The following is a 19,469-nucleotide window of genomic DNA, read 5'->3' as shown; positions in this document are numbered from 1 at the left end:
GCAAACAGAAACTGAGGTAAGTAGAAGCCCCTGTGGGCTTCCCTATTTGGGTCCTACACATTCTCTCCCTAAAGCTCTCTAAGACCAATCCCCATGATGCGAGGGGCAGCAACACACACTTCTGTGGAGTCTGAACTGGGAGAAGCACTTATGCTTCTTTAAAACTGACACGAGCAAGAATACAATAGCAAATCAGAAATCTCTTCCTCCAAACCAGCTCCCCAGTCCCATGGCTACATGTGAAATTTCATTATAAAACAAGGGGAGAAAGAAACAACTTTTTAGAAAGCAGAGTGAAATTGTGTCATTTCCTATTAAAGAAGAAGAAACTATATCAGCTTTACAATTGCCTTTCTCCCTGATTAAGCTGATACCAAGGGCAGGTTGACTGCATTGCAGAAACGCACTAACAAATATTCTCACATAGAAGTTACCAAGCAATATTAAACCACCGTTGATTACTTTGACGTAATAAGCAATAATACAGAACATTAACAAAAAAATTACTAAACATCTGTTCTCTATCTGGTGTGACATACATGCGTTTATCTCATATGCATGTGTACAGAAACAAACAATTCCTGTCCTGGGTTACGCATCTACAGGGAGGGAAGCTCTTCTTACCTTCTCTGATATAGCCACTAAACTATTTTGTACAAGTTGGTAAAGCCCTTGGTTAAGGAAGTTTTATTGCTGGCTCCACAGAAAGCAAGATGGACTTTTGGTGACACAAAACATACTTATTGCCAACCGTTTAAGAAGTCTCCCGTTGCCCATTTACTACTATACTTTTTTGCAGGTTAGTAGAGAAAAAACGTGTCGTTTTGATTTATCAAGATGAGATTAATTTGGTACCTACCTCATCCTTGTCAGTAACACTGAACGTGTAGATAGGACTACCCTTCTGTAGGTTTTCAAACACAAATATGTCATAAGCTGCCTGATTAAATTCTGGTGGGTTATCATTGACGTCTAGTACATGCACAAAAACACGCGTTTTAGCGCTGAGACTTGGCTGCCCTCCATCTGATGCCTCCACTTCTATTTCAAATTCATTTATGGCTTCGTAATCCAGCTGCTGGCTCAGGCTAAGCTGGCCAGTGGTCAAATTGACAAGAAACACCGGCGAGGAGGTTGGAGGCTGCTGGCTAACAATTCTGTACTTCACGAGGGCGTTGGCCCCAATATCCCTATCAGTAGCAGATACTGTCAGCAGTGCTCTTCCAAGCACTTCATCTTCAGGGACACGCACTTCATATCTATCTGATGAGAAGACTGGAAAATTGTCATTCACATCATCGATGGTGACTGTCAAATTGAGAGCTGTAGACAGCCTGGGCTGGCCTTGGTCACTGGCGATCACTGTTAAGTTATAGGAGTCTTGGTCTTCTCTGTCCAGTACCTTTTGCAGCAAAATTAATCCTGAGGTGTCAATATCCATTTTTCCTTCTCCACCTCTCAGACTATAAACCACTAACCCATTAAAGCCCTCATCCATATCTGTAGCTGACACACTGGTAACACGAGTTCCAGCTGGCATGTTCTCCAGAATGGTAATGGGAGTGTTGAGTGGACCAAACACAGGACTGTTATCATTGACATCTGTAACTTTGATAAACACTGTAGCATAGTCAGTAGTATTTCCATCTGACAAGGAAATATTTAGTATATAATTATTCTGGGATTCATAGTCCAGTTTGGTTTTTGTCGAAATGACTCCATTGACATTGATGTCAAATGTAGCAGATTCCGTCAATACTTGAAATGTAATTGGTATATGGGGATTTAAAGACTCATACTCGACCTGTGTAAGATACAGCATATTATCCATAAGTTAATAAGTTAAATTCAAACCAATAAACCATTGTCTAAAAAAGAATAATGGTTTTAACTATGTCCAAACTTATTTTGCTAATGTTATTCATTAAAAGAAGTAAGAATCAAGCCACAATGTACATAAAAATACAGCTGGAAAGAACTGCCTTTTATTAGAATATCACTAATACAGAAATGTAAATATGTATAATACTTAATAAAAATAACAGACTGCACTTTAACCTTTGGTTCTGCCTTTCTTCATACAAAAAGAAAAAAAGTGAAAGATTAATTAACTCAGGCAGCCAACAAATCAAACACTAAAATGCGTTATCTTCTCTCTGCTTTGGTGTCAGACCTCCCATCTGAGGAACTGCACCTAAGAAGGAGCTAGCACAGTGCGTTCTGGTGGCCTGCTTGTCTGAGCAGTCTTTGATCAAAATGAGGAGCAATTTCTAGAGCCTTCTTTGAAAATGCCTTTATGACAGTCTTCTGATTGGGAAGTCTCCATTTCCTACCTACATCATGACACAGGGTTTTAGATTTATCACCAACAGATGAGTGAATATTGCCTATCCTAGTCTTTGGAGAATATCCAAAGTCAACAAAGGGCTAAGCATGAAAGTTTACTTTGTCAAGCAGTTCTGGGGTTTATTTTGTTCGGGTTTGGTGGGTTTCTTTTTTGGGGGGAGATTTGTTTTTTGTTTTGTTTTGGTTTTTTTTATGTTAAATGGTAGCAGATGCTGTTTAAAGGTTTGCAATGGAAAGAACAGGCTTTGTGGGTGATAGGCTTCATCTGAGGTATGTGATCAGTATGTAGTGTATGTGAAGCTTGATATGCAGAAAAGAAAACACAACATCTAGTTATCCATAACTATGGGGAATACAGACATTTAAAGCACATATATTACAGGATTTTCTTATCGCTGTCATGTCCTATACAAGTGACAGAATAAAGTTGCTCTTACTCTTGCTACTTCAGCAGGACTGGCTAACTCTTCTTCCACAGACACATTATATGTTTTCTGAATAAACCGAGGTCTGGAATCTCCAACTGCAAAGATTTGTACTGGCACTGATGAACTTCTTGGAATCGTCCCACCTGCAAGCAAAAGAAAACAATCTCCCAGCAGATGCACAAAATACCTTCTGCCTAAAAAAATACACTTTTTCACTGGTACTGATTTTTTAATTATTTTTTTTTTAAATCCTTACTGCTACTATTACTGTACTGCTGAGAGGTCCTAACCAAGATCAGTTTCATGCATTAGGCGTTACATTTACAATACATGAACCTGAATACGTACTACAATATTAGCAGACAGACAAAAGATGGACTGATGAATCTCTTTTGCAACCGTATTCCCCCCAGTCCCCATTGTATCCATGCAGCCACAATTTGAAGACACAGAGGTCATATTGACCACATCAGAGGAAAATCGGGAGGCTGAAAAACACTTTGTATCCTCATGCTACCAGGAGTGGGATTCCATTCCTAGGTAACATTTATCTCTGTCCTTACTCAGATCATAAATGTTGGCCAAGTTCTCTGTTATTCTTTCAAAACAAAGAAACCCTCAACAAATACAGCAAAAGGAAACCACATTTGTGCTGATCATCCAAAATACGGCTTTGGCACCTCCGTTTTCATTTTTCCATACCCACATGGATATGCAAACAAAGTTACTCATCACATTTTAATTTCATTTTACTCCCTGTTAACCGAATTATAAATTCTTAGCTTGTGCCTGAATCTCTGTATTCTATGCTGTGCAACACCAGTCAAAGGAAGGTGTGAGATGTATGCTATTTTGCACATTCTTCCCACAGCCATACAGAAAACTTAAATTTGATATAAGAGCATCAGCAGGAAGCAGTGTTTTGCCAGAGATGCAGCAATTACTTTGGATGAATAAGACAGCTTTCTCCTTATCTTCCACAAAAAAGAGCATATAAAAATATACGATATTTTTAAAACAAATTCTGGGAACATATTTTAACAGTATTCCTTCAAGTAAAAAATAAAACCAAACCAAATCCCATCACCGAACATAGCTACGTTGACCTGTACTAAAATCTTGTCTTACCATCAATAGCTGTTATCCACAAGACAAAGTTCTCAAGCTGGTTGACTCCTAATGGGATTACTCTCTTTAAACTGATTTCTCCTGTGGATGTATCCAATCCAAAGTATCCATCCTCATTGCCACCAGCTAAGATAAAGCTTATCTCTCCATTTATACCATCATCCGGATCATCAGCAGCAACCTGGAGGAAAAAAAAAAAAACACAAAATTTTACTCTAGTTTCTTGTGCTGTTATCATGTAACACAGAATTGCTTATTCTCGTGTAGTTTGCAGATAAAATCATTCAGGTAGCAGATAATTAGGAACTAGTTGTGGGGTTTTTTTCCTCCCATTTACAGCAAATAATGGGTCTGGATAATTTTATATATATAAAAATCAGCTAAATATAGCCACAGTACAATTTGGTTATATCTTTAAGTGACTGACTGTCTACTTCCTATGATTCCTAGGTTAAACCTCAGTAAGAACGTTTGCTCTTCGATGCACACACAATATCATTCCAGCAGTAAGAGCGAAATCCTGCCCCTGTGTAACTCATGTGAACGACACGAAGTTTGTCTCTCAGAAAGCTCATTTCATAATAATTCCAGTCATTGGAGGTAGATTGTTCAAGAGATCACATCATGATCCATTAAATCAGCACACCTGGGTACAAGTTTTCATAGTGACTCCCTATATATCTCAGCTCACAAAGCTATTTTTATCTTGGTTTCCTGTTCTATTTGGTTAACTGGTTTACTGTCTTACAGAAAGTATATTGTATCTAAAAATTATCCGCAGTGCTTCAGCATTCAGCAGCCTTTCCAAAATTTTTACAATTAGTTTGATTTCTGGATTCTAGCAACACCCAGTTTTCATTAAACACCTTTCAACAACAACTAAATCCAATTTTCTGTCTTATGTTTGCGGAATTCAGGATGGCGCACAGCATCTAAGATCAAGAATAAAAACACTTTATCATTTGTTCCCTGATCTGGGATATCCTTAGAGCATCCACGACACTGTGATTATGGAATATCAACAGGTGTAAGCTTTTAAGTGAAAGGCGGGTTGTTTCTGAACTCAGAGGAGATCAAAAAAGGTCCCCTATTCAATATGACTGTTACACAAGTTCAAGCAAGAACTCGTGCATACATTCAACTCATGAAAATGTCATTTTTACTTTGTACTTCTAGTACCTGAAGAATGGACATTCCTGCAGTCATGTTGGTGAAAATATCTCGTTTATATGGTGTGCCTCTGAAGGTTGGGCTGTTGTCATTTTCATCCAACAGCAATATGTTGATTGTAGAGTGTGCCTCATGGTAAGGTGACAAATGATCTCGAGCAGTGACCTTAAAAATGATGCAGTAAAATTATTATCAAATGCATGCTCTATAAGTAGTAAGAAGAATGAACGATGATTACAAGCTGAGTAAACGGCATCACTAGTGGTGTTTCCTTCCAGAGAGCTCTAATGTCAAAGTCTGGATTTGATTCTTCAAATAAGCTGCTGATCCATATAAGAGTCACCTTCTTGCCAGGACAGATCAGGTGTCACCTGGTTGCCTTGGGTTGATTTGGAAAGGAGGAGGCTTATTTTTAATACCTGTAGGTGAACAGACGGTATTCTCTCCCTGTCCAACAGCGTGGAGTTCCGCACAGTTAGGATGCCTGCTGGACTTAGCTGGAAGGGACTGTCAGCTGGAGTGAGATTAAAAGTTCCCCGGAATCCTCCCTGCAAACAGTAATGATATTTGTTATTAAAAAGGACAATCACTGAGCTAGTCCCTTAGGATGTTTTCTTCTTATTTTCCAGGTGGAGAGCATTCCAGGTGAATTGCAGCTTTGTGTCCATTTTGCACTTCTGTACTTTCACATTTGGGATCTTATGCAAACCAGCCCAAATTTATTCTTTGGCAGCAGTACTCTACCCCTTGAAGAAGTGAAATTAAGTTTATTTTGCTTAAGCATATTTAAGATAGTCAGGAAAGAAATTCTCTGGCACCTGTATAATGCAAATGCATTTTATTTCAGAGATGCAGTATTTGTAGCAACCATAATGACATTGTCATTTTACCTCATCTTTGTCAGTAGCTGTTATTTGAAGAACTTCCATCCCACTTGGGAAATTTTCTGGAATTGAGACATTGTAAGTTGATTGGGACAATACTGGATCATTGTCGTTCATGTCTTCAATAGTAACCAGAACTACTGCATCAGCTGTTTTGAAAATATTGTCTTGCTGAGTTGCCTAGAAAACAGAGTTTGTAGCTCTAAATTCTGTACCCTGATAACAGCGAGCTGTTCAAGCTTAACACAAGGACGTGACATGACTGCGTATATTCAATGAATGAAGTTTTCCTTTATTTTGTGTTTTAAATGGCAGGATGGAGCCTTGATACCAACCACACTTTAACATTACTATGAGAAATACTATTAACAGCAACATGGATTCACATATCATTTTATGAAATTGAGACTCCGTATTAACACACTGAACTCTAAACCAGTCACTACCTGAATGCCCACAACAAGATACGGACATTCTTCTCTATCAACTGCAGTCTTTACTTCCAACTCTCCAGTGTCTGCATCGATTGACAAGGTGTTGCTGTAGGCCGGGGGTTTCACTGAAAAGAAACAAATTGCAATGGCTTAATGAGAATGAACCAGAACAGTAGGTCTGATCTGTCCTTTCTACGACTACTATCTTCTCAGCCATAGCAAAAATGAACAGACATTCCAGACAAAATGCTTATTTTCAAACATTCTTTCCTCAAAACAATTCTTGCACTTCCAGGGTCTCAAATTAAGCATTTCATGAGCTTTCAGCAATTACGTCAGGAGGAGGAAAAGCTCCTGGTGGAATTATCTCTCTAGATGGTCCTGAATTTTCCTGAATGGAAATCCTTTGATCAAATGGAAACCTCTAAACTGACTTACACTTTGAATCAGTAATTTTTTATTGGAGGAAGGTTAAGAACATCTAAACAGCTCTAATGACTGAAATTAAGCCGATTTAGCTCACAGAGCATCACTGCAGTGAAGATGTATGCAGTTAAGACATGTGACTGTACACTGCGCATCGCTATCATTCTCTTCAGTTCTCTTCATTACTGTGTGAATGTCTAGAAAAAAATAAAGGCTCTTACCTAGTTTGATGCTGTAAACTACTTTTTCATTTATACCCATGTCTCCATCTTTAGCTAATATCTTCTCTGGGAGAATAGCCAGAGGACCCATCTAGAACACACATATTGATTAACTTGAAAAAATACACATAATCTTTAATTTGTTCATTAAGTCACAATTTTGATTAAAATAACATGTAGGTAATCACTGGGATCCAGAAAAAAATCTCTCTCTGCCATACACCCTTTACAGAGGAAAATGACGACCAAAATATTTGATAGATACACTGTGTTTGAGAAACCCCAGATTATGAAGCAGTAGTCACTGATGGAATTCAGGGTAAGAACACCGCATGTTTCAGTTCCATTCCTCTCCTGGAAAACAATGTGCAAGTCTACACTGCAGCCCTAATAAAAACAGTAACTTATTTAAAAGATAAAAACATTGTAGGAGATCTGAAATTATTCCTTTCAGACAATTAAAGATGAACATCTAACAAAAGGGACACCAAAGGTATAACAGCAAAAGCATACATGGTTTAAAATATACTAACATGAAGATAATGATAAAGAAATAGGGATAAGATGATAATAATTTTCTTTTTAGTGGATTATTCTGGTAATGTTGTTCTGTGATCTTTTTTTTGTGTCAATACAGACAGAACCATGAGCTAAACAAATACATTCCACCCAGAAATTTCCACCCTATATAGGAAAAGAGATATTACAATATAGTATAAACTACGGTTTACTGTTCAGATTCTTATTTTGCTTATCTGATTGTAATGAAGTATGAAGGAATTACTCTATTTAAAACTGAAACCAGGCAGCTAACACCAGGACCGATGGGCAGTCAACTGCTCTTCCAAGTCTACAGTAAAAACCCTTTTACAACACCTGTTTAGTTGTTTTTTTTTTCTTTTTTTTCCCTCCAAACACAAAAGAATCTGTTTCTGCAGCAGAAAGTTTTACGCTTCATGTAATATTAGCCTGTTTACCTTGTACTTGGAGGTCTACAGTGATAACCTTACAATTCACCAGTTAGCACAAAACAGCAGCCCTCCATCTTACGCTGCTCTGTGATGAAGACTCCTCAAAGGAAGAGCACTGCGGACAGGAATAACCTAATTGCTTTTGCAGTATTCAGTGCAGTGCTTTTACCTGGTTTTCACTGATGTTCCCATTGTACACCGAATGACTGAAATAGGGGTTCATCGTATCATAATCTTGCACATTAATTAGTAATGATGCGGTATCGCTGTTATTTCCAAATTTTTCCTACATCCCAAGAGAAAGAAGAAAACAAGAAACATTGTAACGAAAGAGCCATTTCTCAGTGGAAAATACAGCAGAATATTATTATATGTTCTTTGTAGTGTCTAAGCATTTTTAACCCGAGAACTCTCACCCTGTCAGGTTTTTCCAATTCTAGAAATCCAGTTCTAGGAATAATACTATCAAAAGGTAATTGTTCTTAATTATTAATTTTATATCAGGCGGGTGTTACACAGTAGGACACAGAATGTGTGTACTATTTGCTAGATACCACAATAAGTGTGCCAAGATTACTTGTTTTTAGCTCTAAAAGGAATTGAAGGCAAATATATATTCAAATCTCAAAAAGACACACAAAAGACTGCAGGTGGTAAGCTGCAGCAAAAATATGATAGATTTGCCAGAATGAATAGGTGAATATATATTACAATAGCGGGGAATAAATATGTACTATATACATACTTAAAGAAATACACGCAGAAAGAAACTTGGGCTGGTATTTGAGGGGAGACTTACACAATGGCTCAAACATTAAGAACGTGCTACTTTGTCTTCAGTATGAGCCAAGATGCAGACACAACTTTTGGCTTGGGAACTCCCTAAGTTTTAAATTTGCAGAAACTGGGATGTTACAACAAAGGAAGTATCGCCGTGGAACTATCGTGGTTCTCATTCTTCTTTTAATTTATATCATACCTTTGCTTCGACCGTTAAATTGAAAAGGCTGATCTTGTTGTAATCCAATGTTTTATTCACCAGGATGTTTCCATCTCCTTCCCTTATATAAAAGTAATCAGAGTTTGGACCCTATTAAATGAATAAATCACACATTTTACATGATTAACAATTAAATACATTTTCTTTTCCCTTGCCACCTTTATTATTGGAGTATTCATAGAGGACCAGGAATCTCTCGAACATCACCACTGGAAAGGAAAATGCTGATACTCTTCAACACATTTTATTGCCTCTTCCATCAATGCCATTAGATTTTCTGTCTGATTTATCTCATCCTATGGTCAATAACTAAAGCAGATCAGACAAATGGCATCAGCTTCCTCTCACCAGCTATAAAAGGAGCAGAGACAGCAAGCTCAAATGTAAAGATCTCCACTGCAGATATGTAAAGATCTCCACTGCAGATATGTAAAGCTAGTTGAAATAATCTTACTTCAGATGGTTTACACATACACCTCAGCAGGACTGGAGATCAATAGCAAGTCAAATTCATGTTTTAAAAAGAGGGGAAACTGTTTCACTCCTGCTTCTAAAAAGGACCACAGAGTTCCTTAGCTGTAGCTGAAAAGTGCCACAAAACATTTCACAAACGCTAAGAAACAAGATTCAGGACTCTCTGCGTGCTAGGCTGATCCTGTGGGCTAAGTTCTAATTTTAAATGGTCTTTCTAATGCTAGCTTTTTGCAGATTGTAATCTTAACTGCACAGTGCAAGACAGAACACTCGGATCAGATACCAGGCTGTACTTCACATGAAAGCAGACTGGTGTTCACAGTCTCTGACAAACAAAGGGCACTCACCCAAAGACTGTAAGTAAGGAGGCTCCAAAAGGATGAAAAATCTTTATCCAGAGCTTCCACTTTTATAACTGTGAAATTTATTGCAGATACCTAGAGGAAAAAAAATCATCAAATGCTCAGTCACAAGCTGCTTCCTAACTTCTGTGCCACCTCCTTAGCATATGCAAATTACTTCCAATTTCCATTTTAGGTTGGATAGGCAAAAGTTTCTTCTTCACCTCATGCCTCCAGCTAGACATGCAGCCCAGCCACTCTTTTCCACACCCAGGGGAGGGTGTAGAAAAGTCCCATAAGAGTGCACATAATGATCTAGTATCAGTGTGGGGACATTAGAACCTCATGCGTTTTGACCCCGAAAAGTAATCTAAAAATACCACAAGAAAAAAATATTAACATTAGCCATAACTCACCTCTGATACTGAAACGTTATAGTGAGTTTGTAGAAACCGTGGAGAATTGTCATTTATGTCTTCTAAGGCTAAGTCTCGGGCATTCTCTATCTCATACGTCTTCGTAATGGAAGCAAAAGACATGTTAGAAATGACAGCAGTGAGGCAGCAGCATACTGCTAACATTTAATTTCATCATATCAAATGAGATCTTCAAAGAGACACCCCTTCAGTTCTAAAAACTGTAATAAGAGAGACCACCATTTCTAATAATGGAGTAGAAAGATTGTATAAATATTTTGAAATTAACTTTTTAAAATTTATCTTAGATTTTCTGCGAATAAAAACACTCATTCCAATTGGCACACTTAAACAAATATATCTTCTACAAGGTGCTCTTAACTCCCTGCATCATATCTTTAAATGAAATACTATTTCAGAAAATAGTAATTTGCATTAAACTTAGACAAAAAAATCCAGTTGATAAAATGTGTCTCTTGCTTACCGTTCCAATCCTTTGGCAAACAACAGCATAAAAAAGATGGTCACTCTAAAAATTAACAAACAAGCAAATAAATAATATTATCTATGAACTCCTAATATGATCGTCAAAGAATGTTTATGTCAAAATTATACAAAACAACTTTGAGTACTTGAATCCTCAGGTGTGCCATACTAAGTTAACAGTGAATTGTTCATCTGATTCAGTTACAGGAGCATAATTCAGCTATTTTTTATCATTTCAATATGTTGTACCAAAGCATACTCCATATAATATATAGCAAAGTGATTACAGATTATTAATCATAAAGTTTATTTGGCTGGCATTCATCTACTGCTCATATCCACCAACCTAGATCCCACCATCCATGTACCTGACTGTTCTCCCTGGAAGAAACATTAACAGAGAATGCGTAGGAAGCCTAAAACATGTTTTAAGCCATATGGAAAATATCCAGATGAGAAACGCGAATGTAAAAGTCGTAAATACATTTTCATCAATTAAAATTCTTGTTTGTAACAGTGTTTTTTAAAATATGTATGGTTCAATTCTTTCAAGTACAGTGCTACTCTGAAATAGTACTTGTACAAAAAATCACCTCCACTTGCTCTGCAGAACTACACCATTTTCATATTCAGAGGCAACTTCGGCCAGGAAAAATATTAATATTGCTTTATGGATTCCTGATTGTCCTAAAGAGCACGAATGGCCTAGAAAGAAAGACCTATCCTTCTACGCATCAACCAACAGAGGCGAATGGATCTATTCACGTGTGAAGTTGAACACTTGTGTAAACATTCATATGATTAAGGGTTGCCTTCTACCAAATTATATGTGATCAATCTCACTTTGATGAAATAATTCATGTTACTGAGAGATGAGTTTTAAGAAAAGTGACACCTATCGTTACTGTGTATTTACAACTTTCATTACAAGTGACAATATGTGATTAGGAAAGAACCTGTCTGACTGTCAGGCGCCAGGTAAGTTTAACAGTGATAGGAAACTGAAGACATTTAACAGATATTACTGAGAGGTAGATACTGAAGTCTACGCTGCTCTTTCTGATGAGTCACTTTTTTGGAATACCGACCTGTATCATAAGAGAATGAACAATTAAAATGTATGTCTTAGTGCTACTTTTTTTCACCTGTCAAGAAAACCTTTATATCTAGGTTTTAAATGCGGTGAAAAGAATACCTGAATAGACTCAACATCCAGTTTCTTAAGAGTCCTCACTGTTGCATTTTTAGATCCAGAATTATATACTAGCTCCACATACGCTAAGTGTTCGGGGAACAGATATGCTTGTAATTTCAAGTTCACATTGGGTGGGATATCTGTAATCCATTCTATATCACCTGTAGGAGAAAGTGTAATGAATTAGATTGCCTTCTGGAAAAGAAATCCATAGGTTCATTTCATACGTACTGACAACTAGACTACCGGTTACCTTTGGCTACATTTTATATTATTTTGGCATTTTCACCTAAATTATGAGATCTGTTAAAGTCCCCTTAAGTACTGTGCACAAGTGTATTGATATGTTTTTATACCACACAAACCCACTTTTTCCAATATATTCACACTCCTTAGCAATATGTCCAGAATTTAAAAGCTTGGCATAATTTATACCTAAATTTCCACCATTTTCTGGAAATAGCTTTATGCTCCAAAACTTTTTTTTCACATTTAGTGTGAAAGAGTAATCAAAGTGTAATCAAAGTGAAGGAATGTAATCAAAGTCGGTGAGAGGCTAGTCAGGGCGGCATGGGATGAGTTTCAGTATTTTCCAAACACAAGGGCATGTCATATCTCTTAGCTGAATCAAGCAGGTGGACTCCAGCGGGAATCTGGATTCAGGTTTGTGGTTGTTTATATTTTGATTTTGGTAGAGAATGGTAAGTGTATGGCCCCTCCTTTAATCTGTTCCTGTATGTACAGAACACTGAAGCACAAACCAATGCAACCTTGGAATCAATTTGAACGTGATTTTCTACAACCATGCATTTAGGAACTATCGTCTTGAAAATGTTAAAAAGTGTTATTTGTAATTATCATGATTCATATTAGACTTGCTATCATTTCAGTAGTGAGCGTTCTACTTGCTTGGTTAAACACCAAATCTGTGTTTGAACGTGCGTTTGATACATATCCTTTTAAACCATCCAGTGTGGTGCTACCGGCAATTTTCTTAAATAGATTAAAGTTACTTTACTCATATTATCAAGGTATTTGTGTTTGCAAAATAATACTTATCTCCTCATGGAACATATTATCTGGATTCCAAACCCATAACCCCCTCTCTCCTCCAAAATATCTCCTGAACATCCCAACTATTTTCCATGACCTTCAGGAAACTTGCTAGCTGTGTTTGTTTCTTATTCCGTCGGTTTTGTACTCCATCACTACCAATTTAGGGTAGTAAACCCTTTCTGTGACAGCCCCACCTCTTATCTCCACATGCAGACTCATAGCCTGGGTCTCTAAGTGCTAAAGGAAGGGAACCTTGACTTCTTCCAACAGCAGGGAGTGTCTGGAATGCCGTCAGCTGCCAGCCCAAAGGTACTGGACTATGATTGCGTGTAAGGAGAAAGTCCAGTCAGATGGCTGTAAGCACAAAACAACTGGGCTGCGTCTCCGTGGCACAGCGTTGTGTGGTATCACACCGTTGTGTGCAGAGTCGAAACTGTTAGAAGAAAACATTCTAGAAAAGCAAAATCTATCTTTGCCTGCTGATACACAGATAATCCTCCATCCAGAGTTGGATACGTTCAGACCAGAAGTATCAAGCAGCTGCCCAGGAAATAGTATTCCAACCAGCGGAGAGAGACTAACAAAAAGGAAGTGTTTGGAAAAATTGAAAGTGGTTATCCCTTTGCTTATTCATTACAGATAGGTCAGCATGTACACTCATATGACACACACAAAGGGCCAGACTTCTTGCTAACTGCTTAAAAATTAAACGGAGAGGAATCAGGGTGAAAGTTAATTCTTCTCCTTTCTGTCTCCATGCAAGAGTCAGCCACAGCAGCTATACCCTTACAGCTTTGAAAGAAATGTTTCAACAGTGGCTGGGAGAAACCCCCCCACTGCTCTGTATCATCCCTGTTTTCTGTATCTTGCTGAAAGTCAGAAGCAATGAAGATTGCCTATGGACAGCCAGCATGGGCCTGGTGCGTGCTTCCATGAGACTGGAAGGGTTATGACATATCCTGAAGGGAACGCGTTGCCCATAACCTAACGCTTTGCCTTGTGAGATCGCTATGTATCTGTCAGGCAAGTCAAATCCTGACCGCGGGGCTGCTTCTAACAGACAGCATAGTCACAGACAACAGCCCTACCTTTTAGCTAACAGTAACCTCTCCAGATAGCAGTGGGAGGAAAGGAGGATGGAGTTATCCTCTGTACTGCATTTGCAAGATAAATACCAAAAAAAAAAAAATAGTAGTCTACTCCTTTTCTGCACTGTGCTCTCTTGCAGTCACTGTGGGATTTTGTCTCCAAGGCAGTTACGCTTTGCCAGCTAGGCTAAGGAAGCACAGAAAATGTGGGGATAAATTAACGTTAACCCTGTCAGGTTGCACAAATTAAATAATCATCAGAGCAGTACAGTGTGCTACGCTAACAAAGAAAACTAGAATAGAAAACACAAATACACAAAGTGGCCAGCATTGATGCTGCAGTTCCCTGTACTGCAAGGCTGCTTGTTCCTCTGCACCCCATCCGCTATCCCTACTGCCCCAACACAAAGCCTTGGCGTTCAGGGAGGCTCCAGTCTGAAGCAGAGCAGGGCTGGGGTGGCAGTCATTCCTTCTGATGGAGGAGGGAAGGAACAGATCAGCTCTGGTGGGCTGACTTGACACGGTGAACTCTAAACGTAAATTTTTCTGTACTTGTTTCCTTTCCCTTTGCCTGCTCTGTCTATTCAGACAGCGAGATCCTTGGATCAGGGAATTTTGGGTTTTATATTTATTTACTCTACTAAGCAGTATGCCACATAGGCAGCTTCTGCATCCGGGCATGAAGACTATTGTAAATCAATTAAAAATACAGGCTCATTATAAAATACACCAACTACACGAAGCATTAAAGTACTATGCGCATTAGGGAGCAAATCAGACAATTCTAGGACAGAATCATGATTTTACCTGAATGTTCATCCAAAAAGCCTGACAGCAGGAGTGGTCTGGGGGTTGTGTCACAGTTTATACTTGTGGTTTCTAAAAACAAAAGGAAAAGTCATGTACAAATGACACAGAGGGACCATGTCCAGAAATAGTAGAAGGTAAAAAAAACTTATGCTATATAAAACCAGATGCACACACTAGTACAAATTAAGCTGAAAGACATTTATCGTGGTGGCACCTTGACATAATTTTCAGGGTTGAAAACAATACAACATAATACCGAGTAGGTAAACGTTGGTTTCTTGGACCCAATATATCCTTGCCCACAAAAATTCTACAATGAAGGACTTCACAATTTAAAAAGCAGCTATCAAAAAAGGATGTGAAAACGTCTCGCTACAGAATCGCCCTTCCTTCGTACCCTGACTAGACTGAAACTCGGGCTTTATCACCTGACAGTAATTTCCTGCTGAAACATTTGTGGAAATCATAACCGAAACCACTTTTGTACCCTGGCCTTCCAAATGTTTTCTACTCCCAAAAAAAGCGTAAACACAAAGCTATTCACCACTGACACGTTAGCAAAAATCCAGAAGATTAGGGTAAAGGCACACAGATGGATTTACCTGAAATTTATTCTCCTTAAACTTTTATAGCAATTGGCACTTTTGAAGTATACAGTATAGTTTTTTACTTTGAAGGGGCTTTCGTAAGTCATTTATTGTACCTCAGTGCCCTCTCGCTACATTTTCTCTATGTGATAGAAAGCAACAGACATTTTTTCCTAAATCTCCAAACTATACAAACAGAAATCCACCACGTGTTTTTCCTCCTTAAATGACCAGAATTACTCAGCAAAGCTGCCACAGTGCAGTCTATGCTCTTATGGGTACCTGTGCAACTTTGGCTGTCTCGAGTGGATTTGCACCAACGCTAAGAGTGTTCCCATCTTCTTCTCACCATCCTTACTGTATATTCAAAGTGATAACTGGTAAAAGAAGTAGTGAGCCAGTTTTGCCTGGCTAGACAGATACCTTCATATTTGTACCACTCTGTAGAATCTCATTTATAAGTAAGCAGCAGACAGATTTCCACACAAGTAACTAAACAAAACCCTAGAAAATACTTCTATAGACAGCAGCTGCTGGTTATGGGCCTAATTCGCCACCTCCATCTCCGAGTACTCAAAAGCCTGCCTTGGAAAGCAGGGCTCTGGACTACTGAAAAAGATAAAAAACTGGAAGCCTGAGAGTGGTTGGAATGTTACATCACAGTTGAATAAAGGGAATTCAGTAATTAAATAAAAACTCTTGTTGCTTTTTTTCCCCCAAAGTTTCACTCAGCCATTCCTGGCGATCATCTGGAGCTACCAGAAACACTGGATTTTCACTGTTGTCAAAATTCTCTAGAAAGAAAGAGAAGGTCCTTTGGAAGGACCAAAATTATATGAAGACCTCAAGTGTAGGCACACAGACAGTTTCTACTCCCAGATTCAGCTAATGGACGGCGGAGTTTTCCCTTTCTGGAAGCCCTCTCCTCAATATACCAAAGAGAACTTTTAATGGAGTCCTTACCCCTACAACAAATACCTGATGTAAAAATGGTAACTACTCCAATCTAATTTAGCAGAATAACAGCAGCACGGAATTCAACCGATCCTAACTTCAAACCTATATAACCTCAGCCTCAGTATTTTATTGAATGTCCGCTGCAGATATAAAATAACCAAACCCAGAAAAGCTCAAAGAGAACTTATAAAAACACACTGTACATAAAAGTGATTTTCAACAGTGATTTTCAACTTGTGATCGGTCAACAGATCAATGCATTTTAAACTTCTATGATTGTGGTTTATACTTATTTAATAACTTTAATTTTGTTCAATTTCAATAAAAGTAGGAACAGACTCACAAGCATTTATAACAATAACACTACTTACTTTGTGCATCAAGACAGATGAACATAACCCAACCGATCAAAGCAAAAACCAGAGATCTAGAAAGCGCCATGAGCACCGCAGAAAAAAATATCCTACTGAAGGCAAAACCAGATGGTCGCTTCTCAAATACAATATTTGTAAAGAATCATTTCAAGTGCCATATCATAAGTTAGTTGCCGTCTTGACAAACGCTTCAGTGAGAACAAGGCAAAAGACTGGAATAAGCCTTTGAGAGCAATCCACAATATATGACGTGGTTATCATGTTCAGCTTGTGAGATCAAAGTCCCTTTTGGGCAATAAAAATAAACCAACAAGGAAATATTACTTTTTGTGTTACAGCACAAATAAAAAAGTCTAATTTTATTTTAACCTTAACATAGTAATGAGAATAAATAAGTTAGAAAGACATCCTGACCAATAGGAGAGAAGCCTACATATTCTTCCCCGGGAAAGAAAACTAGATGGGGTGTCAAAAGGCAAAGGGACCAGCATTTTCCCTTTTGATCTCGTAACTACGGCAGAGTATCTTCTCCTCACTCTGTTCCACAAGGAATAAGTACAGAATTCCTGCTGCAAAACCAGTAGTTCCTATTTGATGCGATGAAAGTAGACACCTCAAGCGTGCCTAGTATTTTACGGATAGTATACATAAAAAATAGGTTTAGCAAGCAGTTACAATATTTATTTCAATGAATTTTCCTGCAAAAAGAAAAACAAAACAAAACCAAACCTAAAAGCTTGCAGAGAACTTTCAAAGATTACAAGTAATACAGCTAATCATACTAGCTTGTTTCAATCAGTTGGAGATAAACATACCTTTAATTCAAAGGAGCAACTGATGACACAGCAAGGAAACTGCTGCCAGACCAAGGTCTTTTCACGTTTGTGCTAGCGTATTTTGTCACCATGGATACTAAAGTAATTACTGTAGTTTGAATGAAAATACAAAACATAATAAAATTGCGTATAACAACTAAAAATAAAATTATCATTGTGCTTTCCTAGGCATAAATAATTGAAATGGAATTGTGGGCACAATTCAAGCAGAAGCGATTAAAAAACATTAAAGGAAGTTCGATCATGGGCACCAACTCTTCTGAACAAAGGCCACATCCAGTCATGATTATGCATTCAGTGGCATTATTACTAAAACCAATCTCAGGCAGTTATTTTTCCTCCCCTGCCTGATTCTTCTCCGTGTCTGTGATGACCAAGCCTTAACAAGGTTACATGGCAAAATACAGAAGATAGATCTGTGCACAAAATACCTCTTGGAAAGCAGAAAAAGGAAGAGAAGTTTCTTGACCAGCTTCGCTGAACAGCATCCCGTACCTTTGTGCTCTCATAGTCAGACCAGAGGCTACATAAGCTGATATTTGTACCAAAAAGTTCTTCCAGCAACCAATCTTCTTGACCACTGGAAATATTTATGTGCTGGAATCTTAATCCACTACTGAAGATCTGCTTTTGGATATTCCAAATCACAGTGAAGGCAAAGCAGCTTCAACGTTTTCTGGGACCTCTGTTAGCAAGAGGCATCCCAGAGAGCTGGAAGCTCCATGAGAAGTGGCACGAGACCTTAGTGGATAAAACTCCAGAAAGATCTCCCTCATTATCTATGGGGAGGCAGCCTAGGAGCTGAAGGAAGTTTGCCATTAGTGTACACAAACCCAGTGCAAAACCAAACATAAGTTAAAGGTCACCTACAGGCAGGTGTGGAATGAAAACTGCTACTCGTATGCAGGACAATGCTGTTATTTGCTATTTATGACCTGCCACAGCCATTTAGCTGGGAGAGTCCAAGTCCAAAGCTGCCATGCAAGATTATTCCTTCCTGCTCGGTCGTTTTTCACAGGGGTCAGCAGTCCAAGCCCAGGAAAAGAGAAGCATCATGACAGTCTCCGCCATTGTAACCTATGTGCCATAATAGAATTAGGCCCAGAACAAAGTTCGGATGAAATTCATTTGCTTTCTACACTTAACGCACAGGGAAAGAGGAGGACAGAGAAATGCATTTAAGGTGAGATGATTTGTAACACCAAACAAGCTACAGAACAGGCAGCAATACAACCCAGCAATGGTGGTGTGCTGAACACCGTTAACCAGAACATATCAGCCCAGCATCCAGCCACGTCACTGAGGACAGCATCGCTTGCTGAGCATGCGGGGCACAACAACAACAAACTGCAGGACACACACTTTTCCCACACCAGACTGACAAGCAACAGCATCTACTAAGGGCTGCATGAGAGTGCACCGTCCTCCCCAAACTGAGGATGCTGCCCACTCTCAACAGCAGCAGCACCTATCAAATTAGCATCCAAAGCCCTTGTGATTCCCAAAGTAGAGGGGCTCACGCAGTTCTCTGCAACTTCGTCAGTCGCTGTAGCCTGACGGTTTCATCAACCTCCACCATCATAATGCTCAAAGACAGGACGAGGCAGTAACCTCAGGGACACAGCTATTCTGTGCTGCCACTTGGCCTCAAACCTGGAAAAGCCTTTGGCTGCTTGTATTTATAGATATAGCCAAGAGGGGATTCAAGAGTAAATCTATTCCTGTAGTAAGATAAATTTAACATAAGTGCAGTCTTCTTTACTTCCTAATTACTAAGAAATAGAGAAAACAAAAAAATCAGAACACAGCGGTAGAGTTCATACAGATTAGATTTCACCAAG

The 19,469-nt window shown here is 38.6% G+C and overlaps 1 protein-coding gene across 1 annotated transcript in view; it reads right to left on the bottom strand.

Moving 5' to 3' along the window:
* LOC134512698 (protocadherin Fat 4-like) overlaps positions 1-16,859 on the bottom strand; it is a 42,806-nt gene extending 25,947 nt beyond the window's left edge. The window contains exons 1-15 of the mRNA XM_063328314.1: positions 16,790-16,859; positions 14,872-14,943; positions 11,921-12,081; positions 10,240-10,338; positions 9,830-9,919; positions 8,988-9,098; positions 8,178-8,294; positions 7,038-7,128; positions 6,403-6,515; positions 5,963-6,136; positions 5,492-5,620; positions 5,082-5,237; positions 3,903-4,083; positions 2,784-2,917; positions 860-1,804 (exon numbers count right to left, since the gene is read on the bottom strand). Coding sequence (XP_063184384.1) covers positions 860-1,804; positions 2,784-2,917; positions 3,903-4,083; positions 5,082-5,237; positions 5,492-5,620; positions 5,963-6,136; positions 6,403-6,515; positions 7,038-7,128; positions 8,178-8,294; positions 8,988-9,098; positions 9,830-9,919; positions 10,240-10,338; positions 11,921-12,081; positions 14,872-14,943; positions 16,790-16,859 — 2,643 coding nt within the window. The remainder of the gene's footprint in view (positions 1-859; positions 1,805-2,783; positions 2,918-3,902; positions 4,084-5,081; positions 5,238-5,491; positions 5,621-5,962; positions 6,137-6,402; positions 6,516-7,037; positions 7,129-8,177; positions 8,295-8,987; positions 9,099-9,829; positions 9,920-10,239; positions 10,339-11,920; positions 12,082-14,871; positions 14,944-16,789) is intronic.
* Between the last annotated feature and the right edge of the window lie 2,610 nt (positions 16,860-19,469).

This window comes from Chroicocephalus ridibundus, chromosome 3, assembly GCF_963924245.1.
Source record: "Chroicocephalus ridibundus chromosome 3, bChrRid1.1, whole genome shotgun sequence".
Taxonomy (NCBI): domain Eukaryota; kingdom Metazoa; phylum Chordata; class Aves; order Charadriiformes; family Laridae; genus Chroicocephalus; species Chroicocephalus ridibundus.
Note: the sequence above shows the minus strand (reverse complement) of the source record. Positions and strands in the feature narration are given on the sequence as shown.